The following is a 15,895-nucleotide window of genomic DNA, read 5'->3' on the forward strand; positions in this document are numbered from 1 at the left end:
CAATTTTTGTTGGTTTTTTATTAAAAAATTGAGTTTAGCTTTTTTTTTGCATACCCCTGTATATATATATATATATATATATATATATATATATATATATATATATATATATATATATATATATATATATATATATATATATATATATATATATGTATTTATAGATGTATGTATATATATAAATATAAATATATATATATATATATATATATATATATATATATATATATATGTTTATATATATGTATATATATATATGTATATATATATATATATATATATATATATATTAGCAGAAAATCAGATTTCTGATGAATCTTTGTTGATGAAACACAGTGATAAATGGAAAAAATTTTTTGTTAATTGATTTTTTACTAATATAATTGCTCTGTTCTTTTAAGAACTTTGAGCACTCTGTTGTGTAGAATACTTTTTAAAGTTGTTTAAATATATATATATATATATATATATATATATATATATATATATATATATATATATAAATATAAACATATATTATATATATATATATATATATATATATATATATATATATATATAAATACAGTATTAGACAAAACATTCGCAACCAACATCGAACAGTGCTAAAAAGTGTTCCTAATTTTACATGTCTTAAAAACGAAACAAGCCATACTATCACAGCAAGCAGTTCAGGAGTCTGGAGTCATAGCATGCCATGACATGAGCAATCATCTAACAGGTGACAGCACACAGGCAGAATTTCGTTGACAAGTGCCATTTTTCAGCGGACAAAACAAGTGCAACTTTTTTGGTTTGTTTCATTTTCTTACATCTGGTCCGTGTCAACGTCACAGAAGTTTTTTAATATTTAAAGAAAGTATCCAGAAGTTTCCAGAAGTTTCCAGAAGCATGCAGAAGTGTCCAAAAGTTTCCAGAAGAAGCATCTGGAAGCATCCAGTAGCATCCAGAAGTATTCAGAAATATTCAGAAGCATATAGATGGATCCAGAAGCTTCCAGAAGCATCGAAAAGAAGCATCTAGAATCTTCCAGAACAGGTTCACACACGTTCATTTTATTATATAAATCGACATGTAATTCATGTCGATTTACATGTGTCTTATATAGTATGTCGATGTAAATTGACATGTGATTATTTATTTTTATTATTTTTATGACTTCAAGTGCAAAAATGGCTCCCGACAGTCTTGGATTGGAACTAAGAAAGAAAATTATTGGCGAATTCATAAGAGGAATGTCAGAAAAAAGTATTTGTGATAAATATCGCGTGAAAAAATGGACCGTATCAAGACTATGTTCCAAATATCGTTCTACGGGGAAGTTGGCAGCAGATAACAAAGGTGGAAGACCACGTTCCACCTTTGTTATCTGCTGCCAACCTTTTAATTTTATACTTACTTCTTGTCATAATTAGTAAAAAAAAGAAATTATTTGAACTTATATATCTTTTTGGTATTTATTTACTGATATTTTATGAGGAAATAAAAAGTATAAACACATTGAATTTAAGTTTAATTTCTCAATTTTGTTCAAGTTGCTACATATGAACTAAAAAATACAAAAACTAATATTAAGTAAAAAAAGATATTCAAAAAAATTCAATTAGAAGAAATTACTCATTTTATTAAAAAATTCAAAACTCTTCTATACTAAAATCATTAAAAATAATTACTTATGAGTTCATCTTTTATTCTATATAGATCCACTCTCTTCTTGTTCCTTAGAGCTATCTGTGTCTCCTCAAGTGTTGGATTGTCACTATTTGCATCCATTTAGTTAAAATTAAATACACTTTTGCACCAGTGTTGTTATTACCTTGAGCAGTAATATCTAAATGAGTTTCTTAAATAAATAACCAACTTCTAAGAGTTTTCCTAACTACTCCAACTCAATAATTATTTGGTCTCTTTGCAATGAATAGTCCTTTGATCTTTCTTAAAATATGTAAAAAGTTGACCCATTAAGATGTTTCTACAAAAAAATACTAAACTTAATAAATTACCAGGATGCTTATATATATATATATATATATATATATATATATATATATATATATATATATATATATATATATATATATATATATATATATATATATATATATATATATATATATATATATATATATATATATTAGTAGAAAATCAGATTTCTGATGAATCTTTGTTGATGAAACACAGTGTTAAATGGAAAAAAATTTTTGTTAAGTGATTTTCTACTAATATAATTGCTCTGTTCTGTTAAGAACTTTGAGCACTCTGTTGTGTAGAATACTTTTTAAAGTTGTTTAAATATATATATATATATATATATATATATATATATATATATATATATATATATATATATATAAATATATATATATATATATATATATATATATATATATATATATATATATATATATATATATATATATACATATATATATATAGATATATATATATATATATATATATATATATATAAATATATATGTATATATATATATGTATATATATATATATATATATATATATATATATATATATATATATATATATATATATACATATATATACATATATATACAAATGTATATATATATATATACAAATGTATATCGGCGCTATTCATTGTTACAAATAACAATTGCAACATAATTGAGAATTGCTGTTAACTATTTTAAACTTGAGAATATTAATACTTGATTTTGCGTAAAAATAACCTACAATACATACATATTACGTACAACAAGTTGAAAAATCGTTTCACTTTACGGTTTTCATTCTTGCAAACTGCGTATCACTTTTTAACAAAAATATGATTTTTGAAGTTTTAAGTTCTTATTGCTCACGGGTCAATTTTGACATTTTAAAACAAATGAGCTTTTTCTGAATAACTAAAATACATTAATTTTAACAAAAAGTTAAATTTAATAATAGCACTTAAAAAAAAGTAAAAGTACTTAGAAAAGCGAAAATAGCGGAAAATTGTCGTTTTATTTTTTAAAGTTATTAAGAAAAATGACGTTAAAAATTATAGCTTGCAGGTTTTTTTTTACTCACGGCGCCTCAGATTTGTTAGAATGCGTTAAAAATCCTTGTCTAGATAGATTTATACGTCCTTGTTTAAATCAAGGCAAAAATCGCAAATATTCTAAAATTTAAAAGTTAGCAGAAAGCAAAAATCAGCAAAATAAACAGAAATCTGTTGTCGATTTCTTTCAAAGTAATTGTTTTAAACTTATATTGAGTTTTTTTACAAAATCTTAACGAACGTTAATTCTTTTGAAACTCTCTTTTTCTCACTCTCTAACATAATTGTTCGTACAATTTAGTTAGTAAAACAAAATATTTTGTTTAAATTGTTTTCAAAGAAGAATTTTAACTATTCATTAAAACTTTAATTATAATTATTTCAAACCAGAATGCGACATGAGTTTGAAAAACAAACCTGTTGTTGTGTCTGATCTTAGGTCTAATGATGTTGTTGGGAATGATACTTTCTGCGAAACGGTTGCAAAACGGCGCTGGAACTTAAGTAGTTTTAAAGATGAAACAGGTATAGATGTTATATCATTACTAGATCAGTAATTAAAAATTAAAAAATATTTTTTCATAAATCATGATTACATTGCAATTAAGGAAATACGTTACCGTTATTTCCCCTTTTTTTTAGTTATTAGTTCAGAAAAATGTAAGAAGAATGACTCGCGACCAATTATGAGTAATGATACAATTTTAATTACAAATAAAATTCTATTAGGTTTCATTATGTCTAGAGGTATCATATCAGAAAAAGACAACTCACCATGTACTTTTAACTGCTGCAATATTACAAAAACTGTAAACGTTGTTCCGAAAATGCAGATAAGCAAGAAAGATACTGCACGTCTATACGGAAATCGGGTGAGATATTTCAATCAAGACTGGTGCACCCAAAGACAATGGCTTTATCTATGTCAAAGTAAGAAAAAATCCTTTTGTTTTGTTTGATGTTATGCAGTACATTACAAACTTGTAACATCAAAGTGTTGTGAGCATGCATTTACTTATGATGGGTTTAATGATTGGAAAAATTGCCCGACAGATTTTGACAAGCATTTTAAAGTGAAACAGTTTACTTTTAACAGTTAGATTGTTGTCAGATCAAGTACATGAAGATTTTATAGGTATGTATGAATGTGAAAAGACTGATGCTGAAACCATAACTAAAATAATAAAAGATATTATAACTAGATCTAATTTTTCAATGAGTAGTCTTAGGGGACAAACATATAATGGTGCTTCTACCCTGCATGGTAAAATTTCTAGTTTTGCTACTAAAATACTGCAAGAAAACCCAAAATTCCTATCAATTCACTGCTTAAACCACAATCTTAATTTAATACTTCAGGAAGAATAAAAGCTAAAAACGACAATAATCAAATTAAACAACTATAAGGAATTTTTTTAAATTTGAAAAAAGAAATAAATAAATGTAACTTAACTTTTAATACAAATCCATAAGAAAGTAATAATATTATTAACAAGGTATATATCTAACACATATATACATATATACTACGTATGCAACTGATTTTTTATGTGTATTACAAGATTGATAAAATTTTGTGCACTATAAATCAAAAAGGTCCATATGCAATTACTTTATGTTATGTTGAATGAAAACTTACAGTTCTTGGAGAATACCTCAAAAAATTTGTCACAGAGTTAAAATTCTATTTTATAAATGGGTATGAAGGCCTAAAGGTGATAATTAAGGCATTTGTATGCTATGCACCAGCCTGATCATTTTTTATATGTATAAAAAGATTGTTAGGTACTAAATCTTTAATACAAGGTGATAAAAAGTTTAAAGAAAATTTTTATTCAGAGCACCAAATTGGTAAATCACTATTATCTAAACTTGAAATTCCGTTGGTGACTGGATTTGTACCTGACTAAATGCATTTAGTTTGTCTAGGTTTAATAAAGAAACTTATGAAGATTTATATTAACAAAATAGGTTCCTCTGTACACAGCAGAGTTTCCATGCAGTTGCTCGAAATAAGAAAATGCACACCAACAGACATTCAAGGTTGACCTAGAAGTTTGGATGAATTTGCTAATTTATAGCAACTGAATTTCGCTTTTTTTTATTATATGCTAGAATTGTAGTTATGAAAGGCAAAATATCACATGATGAGTATAAACTTTTATTGACTTTATCAGTTGCATTGCACATTCTTATATCTGAGATAACGGTTAAAGATAACTCAATGGTTTCTTACTGTAAGAATTTGTAAAAATGGTTTACAACAGAAACAATTGTTTTTTATGGACCATTGTTTGCATCTTATAATGTACACATTATTATTCATTTAGCTAATGATGTAGTAAATCACAAAGTATCATTGAATAAAATATCTGCATTTCCTTTTGAAAATTACCTTGACAAAATTAAAAGAAAAATTCAGAGTGGGACATTTGCTCAAGTAGTCAAAATCCTTGATGAACAAAGTAAAGTAATACATCTATTACCAACAAAAAAATCAGTGATCTTTAATACAAATTTTAGAAATAGAGTTTATTATATCAGCACAATAGGTTTTGTAGTTGTTGAGATATTTGTAGAAAAAAAATGTTTTTGTAAATTGTTTAAATTTTCGAAACTAGCAAATTTTTTTGAAAGTCCTTTACCAAGTTCAGTCATTCAAATTTACTACTTAACAACTTTGTCAAATTACAAGTAAATTGAATTGGAACAGAATGCATTGCTACACAAAGCCATCATGAAAACTTGTGATAAAAGAGGCTATATACTTATTCCTCTACTCCACTGTGACCTTATTGACAATTTAACAAATCTATAATTTTGATTATTACTTTTACACATTTGGTCTTAATTATATTTGAAGTAAATTTTTTTTTGTTCAACATCTTCGCTTCCAACAAGGCTGCAAGCAACCACTGTTAGAGTATTATAAGCAATATTATTAATCAACAACAACTATTAGAGTTGGAAGTTACTGGATCAGAGAAAGGATGAAGTTTAAAGAGCAAGATAACGATTGGCAGATGACTTAAAAGATTGCAAATTATGTAAATCAGGAAAACAAAATGAAGGCACCAAATTCCAAAGAACTAATATTTGGAAAAAAACTAGGTAAGTAGGAGTTTTTGAAGCACTTAAAAGGTAAAAAATTTTCTGGTGCCCAAAATAGAGCATTGGCTTCTAAAAGGGCAAAAGAATGTGAAAATAATAAACAAATGCTCCAAGAACTGCGTTGGTTTTACAAAGCTACTAATCAAAATACTGATTTGAAGGTGAGTTAGTAGAAATATACAGGTATATATATATTTATATATATATATTAATTGATTTTTAAAGGAGATTAAATAAAAATAACTACATGATTTTTACTACTAAAAGTTTCATGCGTTTAGCAATCATCAAGTAAAAAAATACATTGTTTTTCTCCTTAAAATATATATATATATATATACATATATATACATATATGTATATATATATATATATATATATATATACATATATATACATATATGTATATGTATATATATATATATATATATATATATATATATATATATATATATATATATATATATATATATATATATATATATATATATATATTCTTTTCGAAGCAGTTTACAAATAATAATTAATCATTTTTCAAGTCGGCCGAATTAAACAAATCAGAACAAAAAATAGAATAATCGTATTATGATAATGATGATTGCGTTGAGAATATCTTTGATCTACATTCTCTTGCTTCAGTGGAAAATGAAACAGACGACAGTTTTAATGATGAATTGAAACCCGAAGAAAATAAAGGCTTTTACACAAAAAATAATTCAAAATAGTTAAATAATTAATTAAATAATAATTTTTAATTCATTTTTTTAAATTCAGGCGTTAAAAATGATCCAGCACTCTGGCCATTTATTTTTGATCAAAAAGAAAAAGAAGAATCAATCAAAAAGGGTCCGTCAATTTTACCTGATGATTTCCCACGAGATGCGTCTAATAACACGGCCTTCCCAAAAGAAATTCTTTTAATTGCATTGTCTAATGGAGAAAAAGTTTAAAGAGATTATTTGTAATGGGGCCCATCGTCTAATTCTCTACTTTGTTTTCCGTGTTCTTTATTTGAATGTGAAAATTCCGGATACAATGGGAATCGACCTCTTCTTCTTCGCTCGAATAAAGGAATAAGAAATGACTGGAGAAAATTGAATGATCGTATCAAAAGTCATCATAGCAACCCAGTTTATTAAAATCTTTATCTCAATTGGAAGACTTTGCACATAGCTCTTGTCAATCAGCACGGAATTGGTTCAGAGTTCCGATAGGCAACTAGGAAAGGAAGTAGCTAGATGGCGTGAAATTCTTTGTTGTATTTTAGATTTATAGGTAAATATTCTAGGCCCGAACTCTAAATATTGAAGATTAAATTCTTTATTATTACAGAACTTCTATGATATACATTTAACTAACGTAGAACTTATTGTTTTAGGGCAATATTTGTCGATGGAGAAGAACGAGAAAGGGAACCTTTTACGTTGCCTTAAACATATTTCTCGTCACAACAAAACATTAAAGAACCATCTTGAAACAATCGCTCGTCATCAAAATAAAGGAACCAGAATGCAAACTCACAACCTTTTCTGGCTATCACAAAACGAATTCATTGGTGAATACGCTTTATTAGTTCAAGAAGCAGAAAGAAGTAAAAGATGCCGTATATTTTACGATAATTATTGGGACCCCAGATGTATCTCACACCGAATAAATCATTTTTATTCTTCAATTTGTGCCATTCAACTCGGGTAAGATGATTTGGGAAGTTAAAGAACAATTTCTCTGCGTTGAAGATATGGAGAAAAAGAAAGGTGCGGATATTGCTTATTTAATTTGCAATATTTTAGGGAAAGTGAATCTCAATTTACGAAAATTAAGGCCAAGGATACGACAATTGTTCTAATATGGCTGGAATCTATAATGGAGCCCAAGCTCATATACTGGAAAAAAATCCGTTTGCTATATACATTCCTTGCTTTATACATTCCATGCTGAGTCTTGCGCTGAGATCAAAACGTTTTTTGGCAATATCCAAGCCCTTTACGTTTTTTTTAGTTGCAGCCCAGCAAAATGGAAAATTCTTCTTGAAGAAACTACTTTATCATTTCACAAGCTCACAGATACTAGATGGTCAGCCCACATTGCAGCTGTAAAACCTTCAGTAAAAAAACCACGAGAATTCATTGCTGCTTTGGATAGAACCGTTAATCAATTGACCTAACTGCGGTCATGCTAAATCAAGCGAAATCGTTTGGAAAATATTTTAAATCATTTGAATCAGTAGTTCTCCTGATCATGCAAAACACTGCAAAATATTGATGGTGTTAGTCGATGACACTGCAAAATATTGATGGTGTTAGTCGATGTCTCCAGTTGGAGTCAATCACCAATGAAGAAGTTGTCATCCTCATTCAACAACTTTTAGATGACCTAGGTCACATTTGTTCGTCGTGGAATTGTGTTTTGACTGAAACAAAGCTAGTGGCTGGAAACCTAGGCTTTGATACAGAATTTAAAGTGAAACGCACAAGAAGAGTGAAAAATTCCACGAGAAACCATCAAATACAGCCCACTACCTCGACGATACAAAAAAGATTTTTGAAGTAAATACTTTCAACGTGGCATTGGATCACATAACTCTACAAATTCAATCAAGGTTTAATGTGGTGAAAAAGGTTTCTTCTCAGTTTTCCTTTATCTGGCTTTAGTCTTAAGACCCTTCTTCACAAGATGACAAAGCTCGTCAATTTGCGAAATTCTATTCAAATGACGTTAAAGAAGATGATCTAGTTGAGGAAATTTGTCACTTTGACCGGTTGAAAGCATCTTCTTTGTTTAAAAGAGGCAACTCTCTCAATCTTTTAAATCAAACATATTCCAAACGCTTACAACCAATTTTCCTGTCGATACGCATACATTTGCGCATCTTTCACACAATGTCAAAGTCCGTTGCAGTAGGTGAAAGATCTTTTAGTAAACTTAAGATTTTAGAATTTAATATGTCAGTTTTTTTATTTATTTAGTTTAAGTATAGAAAATCAAAAAGGGGGTTACATTCATTACCTCCTCCCCCTCAAGAACTTTCAAACTTCAATATATTATTGATAAAATTAAAAAAATGTATAAAAATGTAAAAAAATTATGTTTCAAAATTAGAATCTTTTGCAAAATAAAGTTATTTAAATAACTTTTTTTAAGTATCTTTTAAACATTGCAAATGATCAAATGGAATAGTGGTTTTAGCTTAAAAAACAGAGAGTTTTTTTTTCAATTTTTTGGTTGGACAACCTCTGCCTCCTCCCTCCTCAAGGAAAATGACCTGGATCTGCCACTGGCTAATACACTTTTTAATTTGATTTTTCTTTTTATAACGAATTCAAATTTATAATTATTGTATTTATTAAATAGTTACAATTTTTTTATTAGTAAACTGTTAACAGTTTACTGTTGTTTGTACTGTTTGTGTATATATAACTTTATATATACACAAATATATTTTTTTATATATACACAATATATTTTTAAGAGCATGACAAATAACACACTTAGAAACACTAAACACAAGTTTAGAAGAATCTGTGTGTATTATTTTTAATGCTAACTAAGTATTTATAACAAATAATACCTATTTAAAACAAAGTATATCAGGTATGTTAGAAAAGATGTTTCGGATTTTTAAGGTGCAGAAAGTTTTCATTTTTTCTTATAATAATTTGATTTTTTTTTTTCACTTAAAGTGCTTTCTAATCAGACTTCGATGACAAAACAAAGCATAAAGTTGATTTGGAGATTGAACCAAAATGTCAGTCTCAAGTATCGTTGATTAAATCCAATACCCAGCAGCATTTTACAAGTAATGATACAGTTTTATTCTTTATATATGTTTTATTCTTTATATATGTAGTGGTAAATCTGTGATTAGTTATGAGGTTAATAATACTTCTGTTTCATCACAAGATGGGATGTTTGTCATCTATAATGTTTTCTAACTTTTATTGTTAACAATTTGATAAACAACTATAAACTTATTATTATTCAACCATATTATAGATTTAAACACACACAAGTTTACATTAATAGGTTAGGTCTCACTCAAATAGTTACAAATTAGTTAATGGAGTGAAAAACCTATAAAACACAAAATTTAAAACATATTAAAACATAAAAAGTAAAATTAAAAAACACAAAATAAATAAATAATAATAATTAAAGCAACTTAAATATAGAAGTTATAAAAATAAATAAATCTTATAAAACAAACAGAAAACCTTATTTGAAGTTGTTATTAACACAAGTTTTTTATTCAACTATATTTAATAAAATACAAATATTATTTACTTACTAGTAAGTAAATGATATTTGTAATTTTAAATATTAAACTTAAATCAACTTTTATTACTTAAAAATGTCTTATTTTTAGTTTTCAAGAAAAATTTAACAAAAATCCTAAAAAATATAACAAAAGAATTAATGGAGGTGTAGCAAAGTCAAAAAGATCTGATGCAAAAGTTATTTGGAGTACAATATGCAGGAGAAGATATTGTTAATAAGTTAGTCTTTGTTACTATTGAAAATGTTAAAGATTTGGTGAAGTTGGAAACTGAATTAGAAGATAAAAATTTATATTTGGAGCTGGTATGTAATGTTACCAATATTTAAATTTATTCATCATTAGTTAGCTGTTTCATTGTACATTTTAATAATATTTCGAACCCTTGATAACTAGAACATTCAGTAACTTGAACTAATTTTGAACCACCGTTTAACCCATATATATATTATACTCCCAATAACTCGAACAAATTTCTTGGTCTCTTGGAGGTTCGAGTTATTGGGAGTTTACTGTATTTGATAATTTTAGTAATAGCGTATAGTAGATTTAAATAGTAATTTTGACCAGTTGTTGGCTCAGTTTGATTAGTTGTTTGCTCAGTTTATAACAAAAAATATAAAATATTAGTAGGAAAGCATGTTTAAGTTAAGTCGTTTACACACACATATACAAACAATAATGTATACATACAATTGCATGTATAGACATACAATTAATGTATACACACATACAGTTACAGGGTTGCTGATTAACCTTTGAAGACCTGAAATACATGGAAATAGCATGAATTCATTTAAAAAATCCTTAAGTTTTCCAAAATTCAGGAAAACCTGAATTTTGGAAAACTTAAGGATTTTTTAAATTTTTATAAAATTCTGAGGAAACCCAGGAAATATTTTTTTTTTGTTTTAATTTCTAAACAATATTTTTTTTTGTAAGAATAGCTTGTCAATACTAATAATAAATATACTAATACTCTAACAATAAATTTGCAAGATGTATCTGTTGGTGAAAAACTTTTAGTCTCTCGTAAGTAAATATTTTTGTTTAAATAAGGATAGTAATATTCTAGTAGATAAACTGGAAAGAATATGGAAAATTTAGGAAATTTAAAATGCTAAACTCAGGAAAAAACGCTTTTTACACAGGGAAAATATTTTTAAATTATATTGGCAACCCTGAATTAAGTATCGCATACATCGTTACTTATTTATATCACATGCTTTGTTACTACTTTGTTGACCATAGTGTTTAACCAAAATTGACTTAATATTTTCAAAATTTTTTGCTTTGCTTGCTATTCTGATATTTAAAATAATTTAGTGAAGGGAGATACCTGCCCTCATAGATCATCCACTGGTTACAATGAATATTCTAAAGTTAATTATTGTGAGTAATTCTTAATACAGGTGACAGTTTTAGTTCGTGCTTGTTGCAACCACGCATAAAAAGTATATAAGAGGTGATGAACAAACTTATCACAAAAGATGTTGCACCAAACTATAATATTAAAGGCACTTCTAAGAAGTGCAACTTTTGTACTTAATTCAAAAATGTTTGTTCAGCTATTCAGTATGTTTTAAGAAATTTTGTAACTCGTGTTATATGAAAAGGTATTTCAATTTTAAATTTTTAAGTACAGTTTTATTCATTTAAAGGCAGTCAGGAGTCAGCATGCGGATGCCAAAGATACACAACTCCACAGTTTTATGGAAGAATGGTTGCGACAATCTGGCGTGTTGAATATACGCACAGAGAAAAAAAAATTGAAAATCATAATAAAACATTTTAATATCTGTTTTTTTTTTACTAATGTATAAAACGTACTAATGGAAAAAACGTTTTGCTTATCATAAGCAATCCTTTAAAATCAAAAAATATTTAAAAGAAACTATGATGTCAAAATACATATGGCAATTAAAAGATAGAAATATTGATGATTATATATTAAATTGGTCTATTCTTTAAACTAGTGCTGAGCACAAAATCCGGATCAATCCATATCCGGATTACCGATCCGGATCGATCCGGATTGAAACAAAAGTAACAATAAGTTTAATCCGGATTAAAATACCAAATCCGATATATGATATAAATCCGGTTTATTCAAAAAAAAAAATACTTGGAAAAGTTCAAGATAAAATTTAAAAAACTCAACACTAGTATAAACATTTGGTGAAAATATAAAGTATTTACATTGAGTTACAACCATATAAAAAAATCAAAATCAATTTTGTCGAAAACTGTTTCTGCGTAAAAATTCCCATTTTCCCCGATTTTTTTAAAAGATACTGAAGTATGATATTAGATGTAGGTAAGTACTCTGCTTAGAAGTAAGTATCAAACCTTTTATTCAGTTCCTGACATCCGTAAGAGACTACACTACTAGAGACAAGAGATTACCCAATACCTAATAGTTTATACCTACTTGCTACTTTCTAATTCCTAGTTCCTACCTCATAGGTGGGTATCTAATAATAAATTGTGAAAAACTCGAAAACCCTGGTGTAATTGCTATTAGGGGTCTTAGTCGATTGTCAATAGATCTGAGATCGTAATTCGAATTATTTAGGTTGATACTTGATAATAATAAAAAATAGCTGATTATCTCAAAAGCAATCAAGCCAGATTGGATTCGAAATCCGAATCAACGGATTGAATCCGAAATCCGAATCGACGGATTAGATTCGTGAATCCGGATAAAACGGATTGATCCGAAATTCGGGTTAAATAATTGTAATCCGTAATCCGGATTGGTCAAAATAATGCTCAGCACTACTTTAAACAGCACCCGCTTATAATAATATTTCTAAAAGATGTATATTATGCCTGCAAGAAAAATTTGAAATAATTAAATACACAATCAAGAATGTTTATTAAATTAAAAATTAGAATTGATATCCAAATGTAGACATGAAAATAAGTTTCTTTTGAAAAACTACAAAAATAAATGAAATTATAATAATAATAATCCCCATATTTGAAAAAAATAAAAATAAACACCTATAAAGAATTCTTTTAATAATGTTTCACTATTACAACATTTTTCACCTTCGTGACACTAATTAGTGTCACTAATGTATAAAATGTCGCATAGGTCCACGTCCCTGGTAGTACCGCGCTCAACTTGTTTCTCCGCGCAGCGGCCTTGTTCGTCAAGGTTCGTGTTTCGGAGTTAAAGAGTTGAGAGAGGGTTATAACCACAAGTAGCCTCTTTATCTGTAGTGGCCTTCTCGGCCTTGGGGAGGCAAATTATAAAAAAAAAAAAAAAAAAAAAAAAAAGGTTTTGGAATAAATGTTTTTCTAAAAATCTATACTTAGATGTTCAAGTGGCATATTCCAGTTATAATACCACTGTAATAAACCACTCATTTTTGGTTTCTCCCAATTACATTTGTAGAAAATTCAAAACAATTTTGTTTTTCACTTTTTCGAATAATTATTAATATTTGATATTTCAATCGTTTTGTGATTATTTAATGTTTCAAACGGGTTTCCCTAAAACGCAGAAAATGGAAAATGAAAATGGAAACCAAAACGCAGAAAACGGCGCGAAAAAATTCTATGGCTAAGCCTCAGGTTTACCTAAAACGTAAAAACTTTCCGTGGAATTTAGTTTTAGTGTTATTGAGTATTTTAAGCTCTGACTCGCAACGGAGTGCTGCTACATTGACTAAAAAAGGGCCTGAATCGCAACGGAGTGCTGTTACATCGACTGAGGGTTTAATTTTGGCATGCAGTCACGGTTAGGGGTCAAATTATTAAAAAAATATATATATATATTTAAGTCCGAACTAGTTTCCATTTCCATTTTCCAATTTCTGCGTTTTAGGTGAACCCGTTTCAAACAATTTCTAGTTAAAAAAAACATCAAGTCAAAAAATATCTCTAGAAGAATTTCAGAAGAATTCATAAGGACTTATAAACGTAAACCAGGTAATCAATCCCATGCATTGTATTCACTAGAAGCCATGCAAAATGTCTTGTAACTAACAGAATACCAATTTTTGAGGCATCCGAGTTATATGGTATACCATATGATATTCTACACAACAAGAGTAAACTTAGACATATGAAAAACTTTGGAGGGTAGATCAGATTGCACTCCCATAACGAAGAAAAGGTTCTACAAGTTATTAGCATCCTGACAAATTGAAAGTTAAATTTGGATAATTTGGATATACGTCTTCTAGCAAAAGACTATCTAGACAGAATGGGTGTTACTGATTTAAAATTTAAAAATAACATGCCTGGCCTTGATAGGATAAAACCTTTCATTGTTCGCAAAAATCAGACTGCTCGAATAGTATGTTCATATTTCAATGAGTTACCCATTACATTTCAAGACATTCCTAAAACCATTATATTTAACAATGATGAGGGAAATGTGAGTGATAATCATGGCTTTAAAACAATAGTTTGTAAACGTGGCCGAAAACGCGTAAAATGAAAAAAGGCAGCATTCTAAAGGAACTATTAGTATTATGTACAGTAGGAGTGCAGCTAGTCTGTATCTTTCTCCCATGGTTGTTTATAAAGCTGCAAACTGCTACATCTGGTTGGATTAACTCTAGAACATTTGAACGTTGGTTTAGGGAAATTTTTATTCCAGAAACAGCATCTCTTACGGGAACTAAAGTTGTGATTGGAGATAACTTAACTTCACATTTTTCATCTAATACTATCACAGCATGCTGGAAAATAATATTCGGTATACATGTTTAATCCCAAATGCCACACATCTGCTACAGCCGTTTGATATTGGTGTTTTCAGATCCTTAAAAGATGGAAAAGAGAATCACGAATCTAGGGTTCAATTCCAAAAAACCATTTCCCAGCACTCTTGACAAAGTTGCAAAATACACTGAAAGCAGACAACTTAATGCGGGATTTGATGCTTCAAGCATATATCCATTAAATCGAGAAAAAGTATTAAAACAACTTCCAGATGTTACTAAAGACAATGGCGGTGAGACCATAAAAGAAATATTAAATGAGGATGTAATAGATATTCTCACGAAGTACTGTGGTAACGATGCAACAGGAAAAACAATAGAAAAAGAGGGGGAAAAAATTTGCACCAGGAAAATTGATCACAATAAATGACATTAGTTATACAAACATCAAAACAGAAAAAAAACCAAAAACCAATTAATTAAAGGCTAAAAATCAAAAATAGCTTCAAAGAATGTTGCACCTTTGTCTGAAATAGAAGACATTGAAGTCAGTAATAGTGCTTATCCCAATGAAAGTAATGACAAGAAGGAGACACGTTTTTGCTGTACATTTCTTAAGTATATTGCAACATCTTCAACCACCAAAGACAAATAATAGTTTTCAACTAGAGTTTGCAAATGTAAAAAATATTGATAAAGTCTGTTAAGTGAATCAGATATGCTATTAGAAGATGTCAAAAATATTCACTAAATGGTTGAACTCAGAACATTTCATTTAAGTAAATTAACACTTTTCTAATAATTATTTTACTA

The 15,895-nt window shown here is 28.0% G+C and overlaps 1 protein-coding gene across 1 annotated transcript in view; it reads right to left on the minus strand.

The window, feature by feature from the left end:
• LOC136075100 (uncharacterized) overlaps nucleotides 1–15,895 on the minus strand; it is a 140,211-nt gene that overhangs the window by 107,998 nt on the left and 16,318 nt on the right. Inside the window, exon 2 of the mRNA XM_065787365.1 lies at nucleotides 1,674–1,972. Within this exon, the coding sequence (XP_065643437.1) occupies nucleotides 1,674–1,773 (100 nt within the window). The 5' untranslated portion in view covers nucleotides 1,774–1,972. The remainder of the gene's footprint in view (nucleotides 1–1,673; nucleotides 1,973–15,895) is intronic.

This window comes from Hydra vulgaris, chromosome 01 (assembly GCF_038396675.1).
Source record: "Hydra vulgaris chromosome 01, alternate assembly HydraT2T_AEP".
NCBI lineage: Eukaryota > Metazoa > Cnidaria > Hydrozoa > Anthoathecata > Hydridae > Hydra > Hydra vulgaris.